The 15,017-nt window shown below is 36.9% G+C and overlaps 1 protein-coding gene across 1 annotated transcript; it reads right to left on the bottom strand.

Annotated features, from left to right (window-relative positions):
- Nucleotides 1–4,231: 4,231 nt before the first annotated feature.
- Nucleotides 4,232–14,472, bottom strand: LOC149845599 (Tetratricopeptide repeat (TPR)-like superfamily protein). The gene is made up of 8 exons (XM_089995855.1): nt 14,287–14,472; nt 13,337–13,549; nt 12,907–13,098; nt 12,637–12,834; nt 12,454–12,531; nt 12,113–12,245; nt 4,805–4,891; nt 4,232–4,724 (listed from the first exon to the last, which is right to left on the bottom strand). Exons 1-8 carry the CDS (start codon nt 14,389–14,391, stop codon nt 4,654–4,656), a joined length of 1,077 nt encoding a protein of 358 aa, XP_089851981.1. The 5' UTR covers nt 14,392–14,472; the 3' UTR covers nt 4,232–4,653.
- Between the last annotated feature and the right edge of the window lie 545 nt (nt 14,473–15,017).

The raw sequence follows: 15,017 nt of genomic DNA, 5'->3' as shown, positions 1-15,017 counted from the left end.
ATCATTCCCGACATTAGTCGAGGGACATCTGTGAGACCCAAATAATAAAATACAAATTTTATGTTTAAAAATATAACTGAAGACTGCCTTGGACCTCAGGATTTGACCTGTTATAGTATCTGCGGGATTTGTGCAATATGAGGACTTGAAATTGCATTAAGCATACTCATGCATTCAAAAGCAATGGTTAATAATTAGATAAAAAGTCATTCATCGATTATGCATTGGTTCATGCATCAACTATGCATTAGTTTATGTAGTACGTGATTGCTTGTATTAAATTGATTTATATTGCAAGGATGTTTTAATTATGAATTATGCTTTAAGGTTTTCTTAAACTTATGTTTGTTTTGATGTATACTTTTTTCCATACTATCGGATTTTGAAAGGGTCTCGTAGAAGAACTTTGGTTTTTACCTCATTTTTAAAAGCTTTTTTCAGGTGCCGAGATTCAATCTTAGCTTAGCAACATGATGGCACGATCAATTTGCTGGAAAGGATGATGATTTATGATTTTGTGGTCAGGATTATAACTCTTATGGAATTGGATTGTGTTTAAACTTATGAGCTCAAGTTAGATTTATTGAATTGATTTTAATTTGAATTAAATTATGGTTCGAGTTAAATCATGATTTGAAATGGGTGTTCTGTGATGAATATGAAATTTGTAATGTTTCCTAGGTCTGTGGGTTTGCTTTTTTCGTAATGATTTAAAAATTTTATGTTCCTTTATAAAAAAAAATCTGCAAATTTTCAAGGGTGAGTTTGGAGTCATTACATGCAATGTCTCTTTTGCCTATTCGCACAACTGATGAAGTTCGCACGATATATCACTCTGCTCCTCGAGTGTTGCATGCGTCCACTTAAAATAAGGTCTGCACATTTTTTTTTTGTGAACTTCATGAACTTCCTGTTAAACTTGAACAAAATGATAAAGTCTGCATATATTTTATGTAGACCTCCTCAAATCCTCATATATTTTATGCGGACTTGAGGTAGTCCGCATAAAATATGTGCGGACTTTCTCAAGTCCACATAAAACATATGAGGACTTGAGAAAGTTCACATAAAACATATACGAATTTCTTTGTTTTGTTCAAGCTTAACAGGAAGTTCACATATAATTTTATGCGAACTTTGTGAAGTCTGCAAAAAAAAATGTGCATACCTCATTTTAAGTGGACGTATGTGGCAGTCGAGGAGCAAAGCAATATATCGCACGAACTTCATCAGTTCTGCGCATGTGAAAGGCAAAACAAGCATTTTAATGTTGGCTATTTGCGATTTTGAACATAAAAAAATATCGCAAATTGTAGGGTTTTTAAGAAAAGACATCATTTTTACCATGCAGTATGGTCATTTTCCATTTGCTATAGCCCTCTTCCATTTGAATCTGAATCCGATTAGGTTGGATTCAGTAAAGGCACACACATATTTATGCCATAAGAAGAAGAATTATCGCTGGAGTGGAGCCGAACTCCATGAAGAACGGTAAAATGAGATGGAATTACAGTGAACTGAAGGTAAAAAAAGAGTTCGTATACTGTAAAATTACTATAAGAAAGAAGAATTACAGTTGGTGCTAATCAAACAAATTTTGGAAAGTATCAAGGTTTTCCTATTTGCGATAGTGATGCTTTAAAAAATGCTGACAAAATGCAAAAAGTAACGTTTGAATATTTTGCGGCTTCATTCTTGCCCTGGGACCCACTGCCAACCAACGCTTGAATACGTGTAAACTGAAATATGTAAAACTGGCATGAACCAAGATTTTCATATTTTTTTTTACAAATCTAATCCCGAAGATGCATTCGCCGTGATCCATTTTCTTGGAATCGACTATCAGATCATCTTAATCGAATCAAGAAATGTATTTTTTTATACTTGAATATTTATAAATATTCTGAGCCGTTCATTTTTAAACCTTAAAATATCATTTTATAATCAAATGATCCAAGAGTCTGTTTCTATAAAACAAAGCATCTAGATTGCATCCATACGATGACATTTTAGAAAAAAAACAAAAACAAAAACTATGAAAATCCAGTTTACATATTCCAATTCTCTCTCTCTCTCTCTCTCTCTCTCTCTCTCTCTCTCTCTCTATATATATATATATATATATATATATATATATAGAGAGAGAGAGAGAGAGAGACCAACTACCTCATTGAACTAGTAAACCAGGGGTTCCCCTTTGATATCATGCTTTCACTGCTTATATTAATTTTAGAGCTCTCTGAATATAAAGCTTAATTTGTTCCTCTGAGATGATTAAATTCCTTTTTTTGGATTTTTTGACGAATAGCGTTTGTCCATATGATCAACAGCTTAAGTATCGAGAATGCTTTGTTGCACATTTTGGGGAAAATTGGTTTCTATTAGAATCAAGTTGGTCGGGTCTAATCATTTCGGTTCAGGTTTACCCGACCCAGTTGAGCCCAACAGGCAAGGACTTACCAAAGGGGTAAAACTAGCAAATCATGGTAGATTTTTTGTGTTGCATCAAAAGCGGTTAGTCTTCCAATTTAGGTCTCTCTTACCAGAATTATTGAACGTCTTCATGGAGATTTGTTCAATTGCAGCTCTTTAGTTATCTAGTAAACAAGTTGAGATCATGTGCACCTTGATCATGGTCAGTCCTCATGATTTGCATCATTAGTGATGCAAAATGAAAAAACTTTAGAGCTTAATTTAATCTTTAGGTGATTTATGATAGCAATGTTGGGTTAAATTAATGGTTAAAAGCTTGAATGAGCAAGCTGAACAAGTGCATAAAGGGTTTGGAAAATGATCTGGCTGATACTTTTTTTTTTTTTAGGACGAAAGAAAATCCTCACCAAGAACCGGGTCACTTAATGGGCCCACCTCCCCGCAAGGTAAAACTCTGGGTTGAGGACACGACCACCCATCCTTCCGTGTACCAACCGTGATAAAGCAACCACAGCCCCCATGTGCCAGGGGGGTTCGTTCTTGGGCCTTCAGCTTGACAGAGGACTCTGCTGACCGCATGGGTAATCACCGCGGTGATACTTAAAGAGTTAAGATTAAGATAATGAAGCTATAAATTATGGCTTCAAACGTAAGATCTTTTGAATAAAGAGAAAACAGAAGTTGTTTACCATTCGATGACACTAACATGGCTATAAGAATATGAGAATACCTGGAGTACTGCATACTTTGTTTAAAGAATATTAGGGGTCAACAAAGTCATATCCTGACCAACCAAATCAAGTGGGCATGTGAGCAGGACTCGGACTAGGGTTTTAGACACCCATTTATAAAGGTGTAAAATTGGGGTGATAGGTAAGGACTGATCTTAGCCCTTGGTGAATAGGAATTGAAGGCTGAACCCTTGGCTAATTTCATCGAGAATTTTTCCCAGCTTTATTCAATTTATTTTTAAAGATTGATAGCAGTTCTCTTAGTTTCAACACCAAGGACATCACCACACGATTAAATAGGACCATAAAGAAACACGCTTAGTGCGTGACATTCCTCTCTCTCGATGTTAAATAAAGTCAATATAAACGTAAGATAGAGGGTGTGTGCATGGGATGATTGTTATTCCCATGTATGGGTGATGATACAAATAGTTGGTTGGAACTGAAAACTTTGGACAATGGTGGTCCAATGGAATCCACAGAATCATGTAAATGTGAGAAGAGGCTCACGTGTGCATGGTATAATTGTTGACGATAGATATGGTTGGATCTCAAAGCTCTCTCTCTCTCTCTCTCTCTCTCTCTCTCTCTCTCTCTCTCTCTCTCTCTCTCTCTCTAGGTGGCAACCATGTTGAAGGTATGCAGCAATAATTTTTTTTTCCTCAACGGTGGCCAGAAGCTCTAGAACCGCTATTTAAGGAACTCGGCATGAAGTCCATGAAGAGAAACGTGGAGTCAAATAGGAAAGATTCATTAGGCAGACAACTAACAAAATTCAGATTCAACATTAACGACTGCCAAATTTCATACATTCCATCCATACAGAATATATATATATCACATCTGGAACGTCAGACGTGCAAAAAAATTAAAAAAAAAAATTTACAGTTTTTCATTAGGGGGTTCCTTACCCATGAGAGTAACAAACATTACCCCTATATATAGACAGTTCCACTGTCCCAAGTTGAAGGGACATCCCGAGTTTAAATCCTAAGGGGAATATGTAATGTATGACACTATTACAATGAATCATGAAAGATACTAAAAGGGTAAAAAGAAACAAATTAGTACAGCAAGTAGACAAATGAATATTCAACATATAGCAGTGGAACATGATAATATGGTACCAGTCCATTTCAGACTTTGAAAATTGGCCAGTATGTCATACCATGTATCTTAGTATTCTACTCGACAGAGATGCCTGACTTTATAAAACATAGCTTTCAATCAAATGGCAATAGAGGTTTCATTGATGGAATGATGGCAACTCTCTCAGGTCAGAAGGATGACTTCGAATAAAGAAAAAGGAGGCCCAGGAAACAAAAGCATTCCATTGGTTAATAAAAGATAAAAATGCTCTTGTGCCAGCAGTTTAACAGCATATACCATATATAACAATTTTGTTTAATGAAGCACAGGATCTTCAGGGCATGGCAACAAGAACCAAAGCAGTTCGTATATACTATATACTCTCCCCCAGTTAGAACCGTCATGGAGGAGTCCAGTTCCCTAACTTGAATTCTTTGTAAAAATGTGAACGCGTAGAGATGACATAAAATACTGTCATGTCAAAAGGGTAGAGAAAAAGGGTCAGAATTAAGCGTCAAATATAGAAGGTATGAATGTAGAATGAATTGTACCTGGGATTCCAGGAATGATATAGTTATCCTGCTTTAGAACATCGTGTAGCATTCTTCTCTCATTCACCTTGATCCATTTAACAGTGCCTTCACAAGAAAAAAGATGCAAGAAATTACATTAGTGGACTAGAATTGTGCCTGAAAGACTGAAGCAATGAACTCAGCATTATAGACTCGTTTGGGGTAAAAGGATGAATATGCAACAGATCAAGATCCATCAGATGTTAATAAAAAGTGTCAGATTTCCCTGTTTTAGATTCTGGCATGAGATGCCTATTTTCTTGTGTTTCACTTAATCGGTTAACCCTTGAAACTTTCATATTTCCAGCCACTGAAATTTTTCTTTCATAGTCATCCCAACAAGACATATACCGCACATCTGCTCATGTCAACACCCTCATGCATAGACGGGCTCTCCTGTAGAAGTCAATTGAGTTTCAGGATTACAAACATGTGTACCTTTCACAGTGAACCAACTTCTAAAGCTGAATCTCCATTTCAGTTGATTTTGTGCATGCACTGTTGACAGTCGACACAGTAAACAATTATGAAAGATCCAGAGAAACTCCATCTCCATGAAGATAGCGTCCATTGCTTTCTAAAGTGAACTTGTTTTAGAGTTAACAAACAATGAATTTCTAATGTGTGAAGCTGAAATGGAATGCAAAATGCCAAAAGTTATGAATGAAAGACAATCCTTTCCTTTCTCAGCAAGGAGCTTGATTTCTAAAACCATTCCAAGATGACTTTTCAAAAAGAAGTCGCCAAAAAACAAAAAGGCAAACAAGAAAAAGAAACAACCATTAGATGAATAAATGCACAGACAGGTGCATCTATTTGATAAATTTGCAGTGCATCTATTTGATAAATTTGCATAAGCATCTTCTACTTATGAACTTTGATACTGTTAGAGCCTAGAGTTTTGTCTCCTAAGGAGCCTTTGCCTGCCATCTAAATAAGATTTCAATCATCTAAAATCTCTCTTTTCCTATGTTGACAACATCTAGGACACTAGCCCTTGATCTTGAGAAATTTATAAAGAAAACGTAAAATCATTCAAAATTTCTTTCTTTTATTTCCTATTGTTTCCTCCTTTTGAGCCAAACAACATGAGCTCTTGTTATACCAGTTCATGTCCCATGGAGGTCAAACTTGATTTTAGATTTTTCCAAAATTGAATACTTAAAAATATTTCTTCCCCTTCTAATTTCTGCTCGACCGTATTCTATCTATACTGTTGCTGGGATATGCCTGTGAATTATGCAACAAACTGCAATTTTCTGGGTTTTCAACCTTATCAACCTATAATTTTGTTTCTTCATTCATTAAACTTCAGTTTTCTGACTTTCTTGTAAATATGCAGAGCTCACAAGAGGACACACAAGAAAAAACACAGAAATTTTATAGTGGTTCGGTCCAACGTGACCTACGTCCTCTCTCTCTCTCTCTCTCTCTCTCTCTCTCTCTCTCTCTCTCTGGCTTTCACGCCCCAAGGAGGAGGCCTCTCGCTTGTTATATAGAATTCCAAGAGTTAACATATTTTGGGGCTTTCTCCAAGTACAGGGAGTTCCAACTACATTCAGACTCCTTTGGATTACAATCATGTTTAGAGACACATTTATTAGGAGTCTTCTTCTTGGATAATAGTCTCCTTTCCTCTCTTTCCTTCAGTTGCATTCGAGAGGAGTCCTTGTTCTGTACAGTCACCAAGGTAGGAGTCTTGATTGGGACTCATCTTTTCAGCATTGGATCTTTCCTTTACAACTTGTAGGTTCATTCCAACATGTGGACCTATTTGATAAGGATCCAATTCAATGTGTTTTGGATCCAGACCTATCTTCACATGCCCCCTCAAGATAATCTCTCTGAGATTGAGTTTGTCTATGAAATAATAGAACTTTGGCCATGTAGAGCCTTAGTGAGGATGTCAGCTATCTAATCTTCAGATCGCATGAACTGAACTTCAATATCACCATGAGCAGCCTTATCTCTAACAAAGTGATAGTCAATTTCAATATGTTTTGTTCTAACATAAAAAAACAGGATTGGATGTGAGATATGTAGCATCTAAATTATTACTCAAATCTTTCAAAAGTTGTTTAAGTCATATTAAGGTTGCTCCAGCAATGGCCTTGTATTCAGCTTCTGTACTAAACTGGGCAACAATATGTTTCTTAGAATAACTCCATGACAGCAAATTAGACCTCAGAAAGGTGACATATCCACTGGTGGATTTGTAGTCATTCAAGCAACCTGACCAATCTGCGTCAAAAAACACTACCAGCCTGAGATTGGTAGATTGTTTGATGTGTAGACTATAATTAACGGTCCTTTTGAGATATATTAGGATACACTTGATTGACATGTCTCCAATGACCCTGCATGGGCTAATGCATAAATTGGCAAGCCTTATTCACAGCGAAGGCAATGTCTAGCCGAGTGAACGTAGCATATTGCAAAGCTCCAACAATACTCTTGTACTGAGTTAGATTTTCTAATAATTCTTCAGAAAACCTTGAAAGAGAAATATTAGCAGCTGCAAGGGTGACAACACTTTTAGAGTCTATCATACCTAACTTAAGCAAGAGATCTGAAACATATTTTCTCTGGGTCAAGGCGATGCCTAATGAGTCTTGGACCACTTCAATACCCAAAAAATAGTAGAGAGGACCCAAGTATTTAATGGAAGATTCTTGACCAAAAGCTTGAATAATAATTTTGACCGCATAAGAACTCCCTATTATAATTATGTTATATATATATATATATATATATATATATACATCTTTATTTCTTTTTCATGTCGGATGTACAAGGATGAGTCCACATGAGACTACAAAATTCAATTTTTCTAAGTACACCTTGAACCTTTCAAACCATGCACGAGGAGCTTGTTTTAAACCATATAAAGCCCAATTAAGTTTACATACGTAGTCAGGAAAATATTTGTCTTCGGAACCTGGAGGTTGCACCATATAGACTTTCACTTTCAGCAAACCATGCAGGAGGGCATTATTAACATCTAATTAGTAGACCTGCCAACCACAATTGACAGCAATAGAGATAACAGTTCTGACAAACGTAGGTTTGATGACTAGACTAAAAGTCTTGAAATAATCTACACCTTCTTGTTGATTGTACCCGTTGACGACTAACCGAGCCTTGTAGGCAATGGAGCCATATGCTAAAATATATGTATATATATATATATATGCATATATTATGTTATAAACTGTTTGTAATAAGTAATGCCCTTCAGGGGCATTTTTATCTTTTTCTCTCATTGTAATAAGTATTGTCCACTAGGGTCAGTTGTGTATTTTTCTTTCTTTTTATATTTTTGTCTTTTTGTATCAAGGAAGGGGCTCTTTGGTCCTTTAAACCAAAGAGCTGTTGGGAGCTCCCAATGGTCATATCATAAATATGACCGTTGGGAGCTCCCAACAGTTCTATTTGGGAGCTCCCTTCACTCTTGTATTCTATAAATATGGGACTTTTTGTTCCTATTTATTAATGATTCTCCTAAGCATTTAAGTGCAATAAAAGTTATATTTTTTCTGTTGATTGTGTTTATGTTCTAGACTCTTTGAAGTATTTGTATGCACTTTTGTGCTTGTATTGCACCTCCGTGCCTTTGTATTGTCCTTTCTTGAATTTGTGTATGGGATTATGCCATGGTTTTAAAACCCAGTGACTTGTCACTCCACTCCTCCTCGAGTGACTCGTGACTCGACCAGCCCCCTCTTCCATGGCCAGCACGCCCTCGACTAGGCTCTCTGAGAGAAGAAGACGGTTGTGGACTTCTCAACTTATTGAGGGGGTTTGGGATTCAACATTTGGAGTTTCTTCTCTTGATTTAGTAAGATATCAAAAACTTCACTAAATTTTGAGAGTTTGTTAAGGTAGAAGTAGTAAGTAATAATCATAGTAATGAAACTCTCGTACTCTTGAGTTAAACCATTTAACGTATATTGAATCAAATCTTTGTTAGAAACTGGTTCATCAACCACACATAGGGAGTCTGCGAGAAACTTGACATGGTTCAAATATTCTACCATGCTCTTGTCCTCCTTCTTAACGTTTTGGAAGTCACGTTTTAGCTGAAGAATCTTGAGACTTGAATCAGATGTGTAGGATTGTTCTAAAGCAATCCAAGCATCCCACACAGAGGAGATCTGAATAATTTGCCCCAACATGGCTTCAATAAGAGTGGCTTTGAACTAACTCAATGCGAGTTGATCAGCCCGCTTCCAAACAATATACTCAGGATTAGTTTCGAGGAGCTCACAGTCTCTTACGTACTGAACTGGCTCCAGGAGTGATCCATCAACATACTTGATGAGATCCTGATTGTACATGATAGATTTTATTTATGAGCACTATAACAGGTAGTTGTTTTGATCCAACTTGATCGACAGTAGGGACGAGAACACATTCCATTGCATGGCTAGATTAGGAACGAGGTTGGATGAGCTTGACGCCATCACCACTAGCTATCAAACGAAACTGATCAAACGAGCAAACTCGATGGAGCCAACATGCTCTAATACCATGTAAATTTGCAAAGGCCACGAGAGGCCAGAAATAAACACACACACAAGAAAAATGCATAAATTTTATAGTGGTTCGGTCCAACGCGACCTACGTCCATTGTAGGAGATCTCTCTCTCTCTCTCTCTAGCTTTCATGCCCCAAAGAGGAGGCCTCTCCCTTGTTTATATAGAATTCCAAGAGTCACATGTTTTGGAGGTTTCTCCAAGTACAGGGACTCCTTTGGATTACAATAATGTTTAGAGACACATTTATTAGGAGTCTTCTTCTTCGATAGCAGTCTCTCCTTTCCTCTCTTTCCTTCAGTTGCCTTGGAGAGGAGTCCTTGTTTTGTACAGTTACCGAGGTAGGAGTCTTGACTGGGACTCATCTTTTCAGCATTGGATCTTTCCTTCACAGCTTGTAGCTCCATCCCAAAGTGTGGACCTGTTTGATGAGGATCCAATTCAATGTGTTCTGGATCCGGATCTATCTTCACATTTCTAACCTTATCAGTCAATAATTTTGTTTCTTTAATCATTTTCCTCATGTCAATAATGTTTCTTTTCTTTGTCCATGTACACCTTGATTCCATTGTTGAACTTCTCAGTTATTGTGGGGATATGGCGACTTGAACATGTTTGGCAATTATTTCATTGAATCTGAATGCATGTATTTTACGGAATGTCATCAAAGGCAAGCTTGTAATCAATTAAAACCAGATTCACCTAGGGACAACTCGACATGTACATGCTACACTTCCAGCCTGACATACATATGCTAATCCTCCCTGGTCAATATTCCAGTTCCAATGAACATTGCTACTCTAGTCCATATAATTCAGTCTCTTATAACCCCTTTACTCCTTAACAACAAGCTTTCTAGTCTTCACCCCTCTAAGCCATAGGACATACAGAAGTTGAATGAAAAGAATAATAGGATCAGGTTACAAAAGTAATGAACTTCTCTTGGATGAGCCACGCTAGGACACAAACGCTATTGATAGTTTGTGGATGTTCAAAACTTGACATGATGATCTAAGTTAGAGACACAAGGATTGGTTTATGGATGTTGGATTACATTAATGTGACTGTAGAGTGTAGACTATTAGAAGAGATTTGCACCTATTACCACTACAGTAATTATTTGTGTGCCTTTTATGTTGCCTATTTTTGTGTTGGCCGCTAATGCCAACTTGATGTAAGGATCCTTTGAACGTTCTTAGCATGAATTTTTACTACCATTATGCAATAAGATATAACTCATATGAGAAACTTTCACGCCATATTCTGCCAAAGTATGACAATATGACAAAGTATTAAAATGGAGCATCTTAATAATCTAGAATGGGGCACGGTTGAGAAACCCCAAACCAAGAAGGGTTAAAAAAGTGTCTCCCATTTAAGAAGTAACTTTGTAACATTGACAAGTGAAACTCATAAGGCTTATTTAAGAATACTGGAAAGATGAAAGGTGGAATCTATTGGGACTACATAAAAAGACTAAAAGAAATTGAAATAAAAAAGTGAGAACTTATGAACTATGCATAGGAACAAAAAGTGGAAGAGATCTAAAACACCTGAAAAATAGAAAAAGTTGGTTCTTCTTAGAATTAGGGTTTTAAGAAAACAAGATAAAACTCCCAAGTTAAACCAGTGAGATTTCACCATTATTTTCAGTGCACATCAATTGACTCACACATCCTTTATCATTTGGGTACCTAACACAAGATTTGATCAAGTAATGGCCCTTTGACTCCTCTCTTGCATGATGGGCTTATGCACATTGAAGTTGTTCACCAATGGGAGACCTTTGCCTTCTTGAGCCAAACAACCAACAATCTTGGATGTCCATATAACTAACCACAATATAGATAAAAATAAATCGAAATGTACAAAGTGACTCCTCTTTCATCAATTAGTCCAAACCAAAACTAAATCTTTAACTACAGGTACACCTACCAATTATAGCTTATAAGGATAGGTCCCATTGGATACACAAAGATACACTTTCATCTATGTCCAAGACAATCACCTATACTATAATTGTATAGAGAGCCCATCAAATTCACCTCTTTTAGCCTCCAGTACTTGTTGATTAAAGGGGATTGTTGAGAGGCCCTACTCATTAAATCCTGAGACTTACAGTTTCTGTGGGAACTATAATGTCATTCTTCCCATCTCACCAATTGTTGAGTGTGAGGAGTTAATGTTCGAATAGAAATTGAAAATAAATTCTCAAGATGATTCACAACTTCACTTGGAATGGAAAAATGAACATATAAATAGGTCGAAAGACTATAACTGATTTGACAAGGTTGACATAGCTGACCAATGAGGTTACCTGATTTCTCAACAGACATTTTTAGTAACAATTTGGCTAAATCTCCATTGTTTGTAAGCTTTTATCTTTATCCATGAATACTTTTAAGAATGATCATAGTTCCTAAATATGCAACATTTTGGATCGAGAACAACATCCTTATATTCATAATCATAGATTGTACTATTGCATCAAGCTCCAATTCTCAATTCAAGCTTTGGCGTCCCACAGCTCTTAAATCAGCACTATTATGAAATCATCCTTGTCTGAAAACTTTGTTGCTTTCCAAAACACTTACAAAGAAAAATCATCATGTTGCGAACATACAAGTATCTATGCACAGTTTGCTATTCAAAAAGAAAACATTGGGAATCTGAAAGGGAATAGTAGGTGTACTAAGATGAGAATTCAACACCAATTAGAGCTTAATGTATGATGCTTGAAGAACTAAGCAACCTGAGGAGTTTCTGTGATTAAGGTAGAGGTCACCATCCTTTTCTTCTTCAAGAGTTTCTGCAACAGCACCAGCAGTTCCCCCTAACATATGCCTAAGAACTTCTTTATGTGATAAGACAATTCCCGAATCAGCCTGCAGATCCAATATCAAATTGATATTGGAGGTTGAAGACCAAAGATAAACCCATATGAGTAGACAATAAAAGAAATAATCAATATGCCCCTACAAGCAGGGAGTGCCAGGACTTCCTCTTAGATTTTGTGCCTACCCTTAATCCATGAGTTTGTTCTCCTACAACTAAGATACCAAAATGAAACTTTCAACCAAGTGTCAAGCATACCTCATAATACAGTTCAATGGCTTCACGAGTGTAAGCACATTCCTCATCCCACGGCATAGGTGGACTTTCTGAATACATGTTTGAAAACTAAGGAGAGAACAAGCTGATTTGATAGCATAAAAAACAACAACAAGAATAGAACAGAAGTAATACAAACGAAACACTATACATTCAAATGGATATCATGTCAAGATGAACAGAAAATGTATCGGTTTCAGAGAAGTCTTCTATAAAATCACTGGACATAACTTCTGCATAAAGAAGAAGAACTGGCCAGTGGAGAATGTTTTTATCCAGTCTTGGTTTTCTTATTCCAGTAAGTTCTTGATACATTGCCTTTCCCAGCTTCAAATGCCTGTTCTCCAAAGCACAAACCAGGTCCTGCATAATAGCAGCTGAAATTTGTTATGATTCACGGAAGATGACAAGGTGTTGAAGTTTGTTATAGCTAACCTTAGCAGTATCCAATGCCCTGGAAACTTGAGCCTTGCGATTATCTTCTTCAATTTTTTTCAACTCAATCTGCTTCAGTAACTTCTTCATATCTTCATTAGTCGGAAGCTCTTCAAGCCCCCTCTGACAGAATGATGTTGCTTCCAGCAACAAACCTAAAGAGAAAGCAGCTTTTGCAGCTCGATAATAAGCCTAGACATGTAAAATCCAAGACCTTGTATGTTCAGTTGTTTTACATACTTATATATCGGACATAACTGAAAAAGTTGGAAAACAAAAAAAAATCTATTCACATGAATGACAACAATTTGAAACCTGATAAGCTAAATGTAAGATCAACTTGCTTCTAATGGTTCCACATTTAAAGAGGAGATTGACTTATGAAAAATAAACCTTGTGAATAAATCTCAAAGCATGGGAATTTTTCTACCTTGACATTTGTTGCACATAGATTGATTGCATCTTCAGCATCTGTAAGTGCACGCCTATAGTTACCAAGAAGCAAATTCACATGGGCTCGATTAGAAAAAAGAATTGAATTCTCAGAGTTGCTCAAGATCTTCTGATTTATTGCCCTTGTGTAGCAATCAATAGCATCGGGATAGTACTTTTTCCCCATCTTCACATATTGGTTGCCCTTGTCCTGCAAGAAGAAGAGCAAAGTTTTAAGATTGAAAAGGAGTGGAAGCAAGAAGAGATCATACAATTTTATTTGCTTGTATGCCAAGATTGACATCAGTATATTCAGCTTAGTACAAATTAGAGTGCCAACTTATTTCCCAGCTAGAGTTGAGTCATATAAAATCATTGGGTTTAGTGAAACTCTCATATAAACTCCCGAGTATGCATCTCTCATGCTTCAAATATTTCTCAAAAAAGGCAATAAACCAAACAACAGACAGAAAGAAAGGTATACGATTTGAGCTCTCAACTTAATCTAGCTGCCATTTTGCAACACCAATGTTATAGACATCATAAAAAAGAAAGTTAGATTTGGATACAAATCAGAAAATGCAATCTAGTGATCAATACCAATCATTTTCATCATGCTTGGCATGAGCCAAATATGAATAGTCGATGACCACCACCAAAATTCGTCCAAAACGGATAGAAAAGATTAGTATATTAGCTGTAAAAATCTATAGAAAAGCACCCAGGTACAAGTTCCATCTCGAATCAACATATTTGTATCCTCAATGGCCTCAAAACGAAAGCATGGATTAAAAAAACTTGAGAAAACGAACATGGGTATGCAGAAATTACAAATGAGGCGTTAGAAATCATTGAGAGTTTGCAACTAAATGAGTGGCAATCAAACATGGTGTAGAAAGTAAAAACAGGGAAGAAGAGCAAAGGGGAGAAGATGGGTGGGCGTCATACTTTGAGCTCGATTGCAGCGGACTCCTTAACAGCGGCGATGGCGTCGAGGTCCGCCTGCTCACTCTCCGTCTTGGGCTCGGCGTACTCGTCCATCCATAGAGCCATTATCCTCTCGACTCTTGAGGCAAAAAGAAAAAAGTAAGGCTAGGGGAGCCAGAGAGATGGAAGACTCCTCCAAGAAGTGGAGAAGAGGTGGACTGGAAAGAAATTTTTAAGCAGCCTCTGCAACGCTCTAGCAGGTTAAATACGCATTATGATAATAGCCATTCCGGAAGTTCTGTTAATATTGATAAGGAACCTTAGGTCTTCACAATTACACAGAGCAGTTGTTTTGACTTTTCGAACATAATTCCACAAACAGGGACCTTTCTCTACCTTGTTGCAAAATAACTTAAATTTTCAGGTGGGCCATGTGCTGTCAACGGGTCGGGTTTGGTTCAGATCCAGGTGAAACCAGACTTGAACCAGATTTTCGGGTATGGTATCTGGTCAAAACCCAGGTCTAATTGGGTCCACTGTAAAAAATCATACCCAGACCCGATAAGAAGTACATGAACCAAACCCCGTAAAACCATATTTTTTATAATTTTTACATTGAAAATTTGAGGGTCTTAATCAGAACTCGGGTTAGGTCTGGGTCTGGTATAAAATTTTACAAACTATACCTGGGTCCATGTATTAATTGGACCTTAGGGTTTGGATGCGGGGGGGTCTTAATCGGGTCTTCTTAC

This window comes from Nuphar pumila, chromosome 2 (assembly GCF_984573655.1).
Source record: "Nuphar pumila chromosome 2, dmNupPumi1.hap1.1, whole genome shotgun sequence".
Classification (NCBI taxonomy): Eukaryota; Viridiplantae; Streptophyta; class Magnoliopsida; order Nymphaeales; family Nymphaeaceae; genus Nuphar; species Nuphar pumila.
This window is presented reverse-complemented; position numbering and strand designations above follow the sequence as displayed.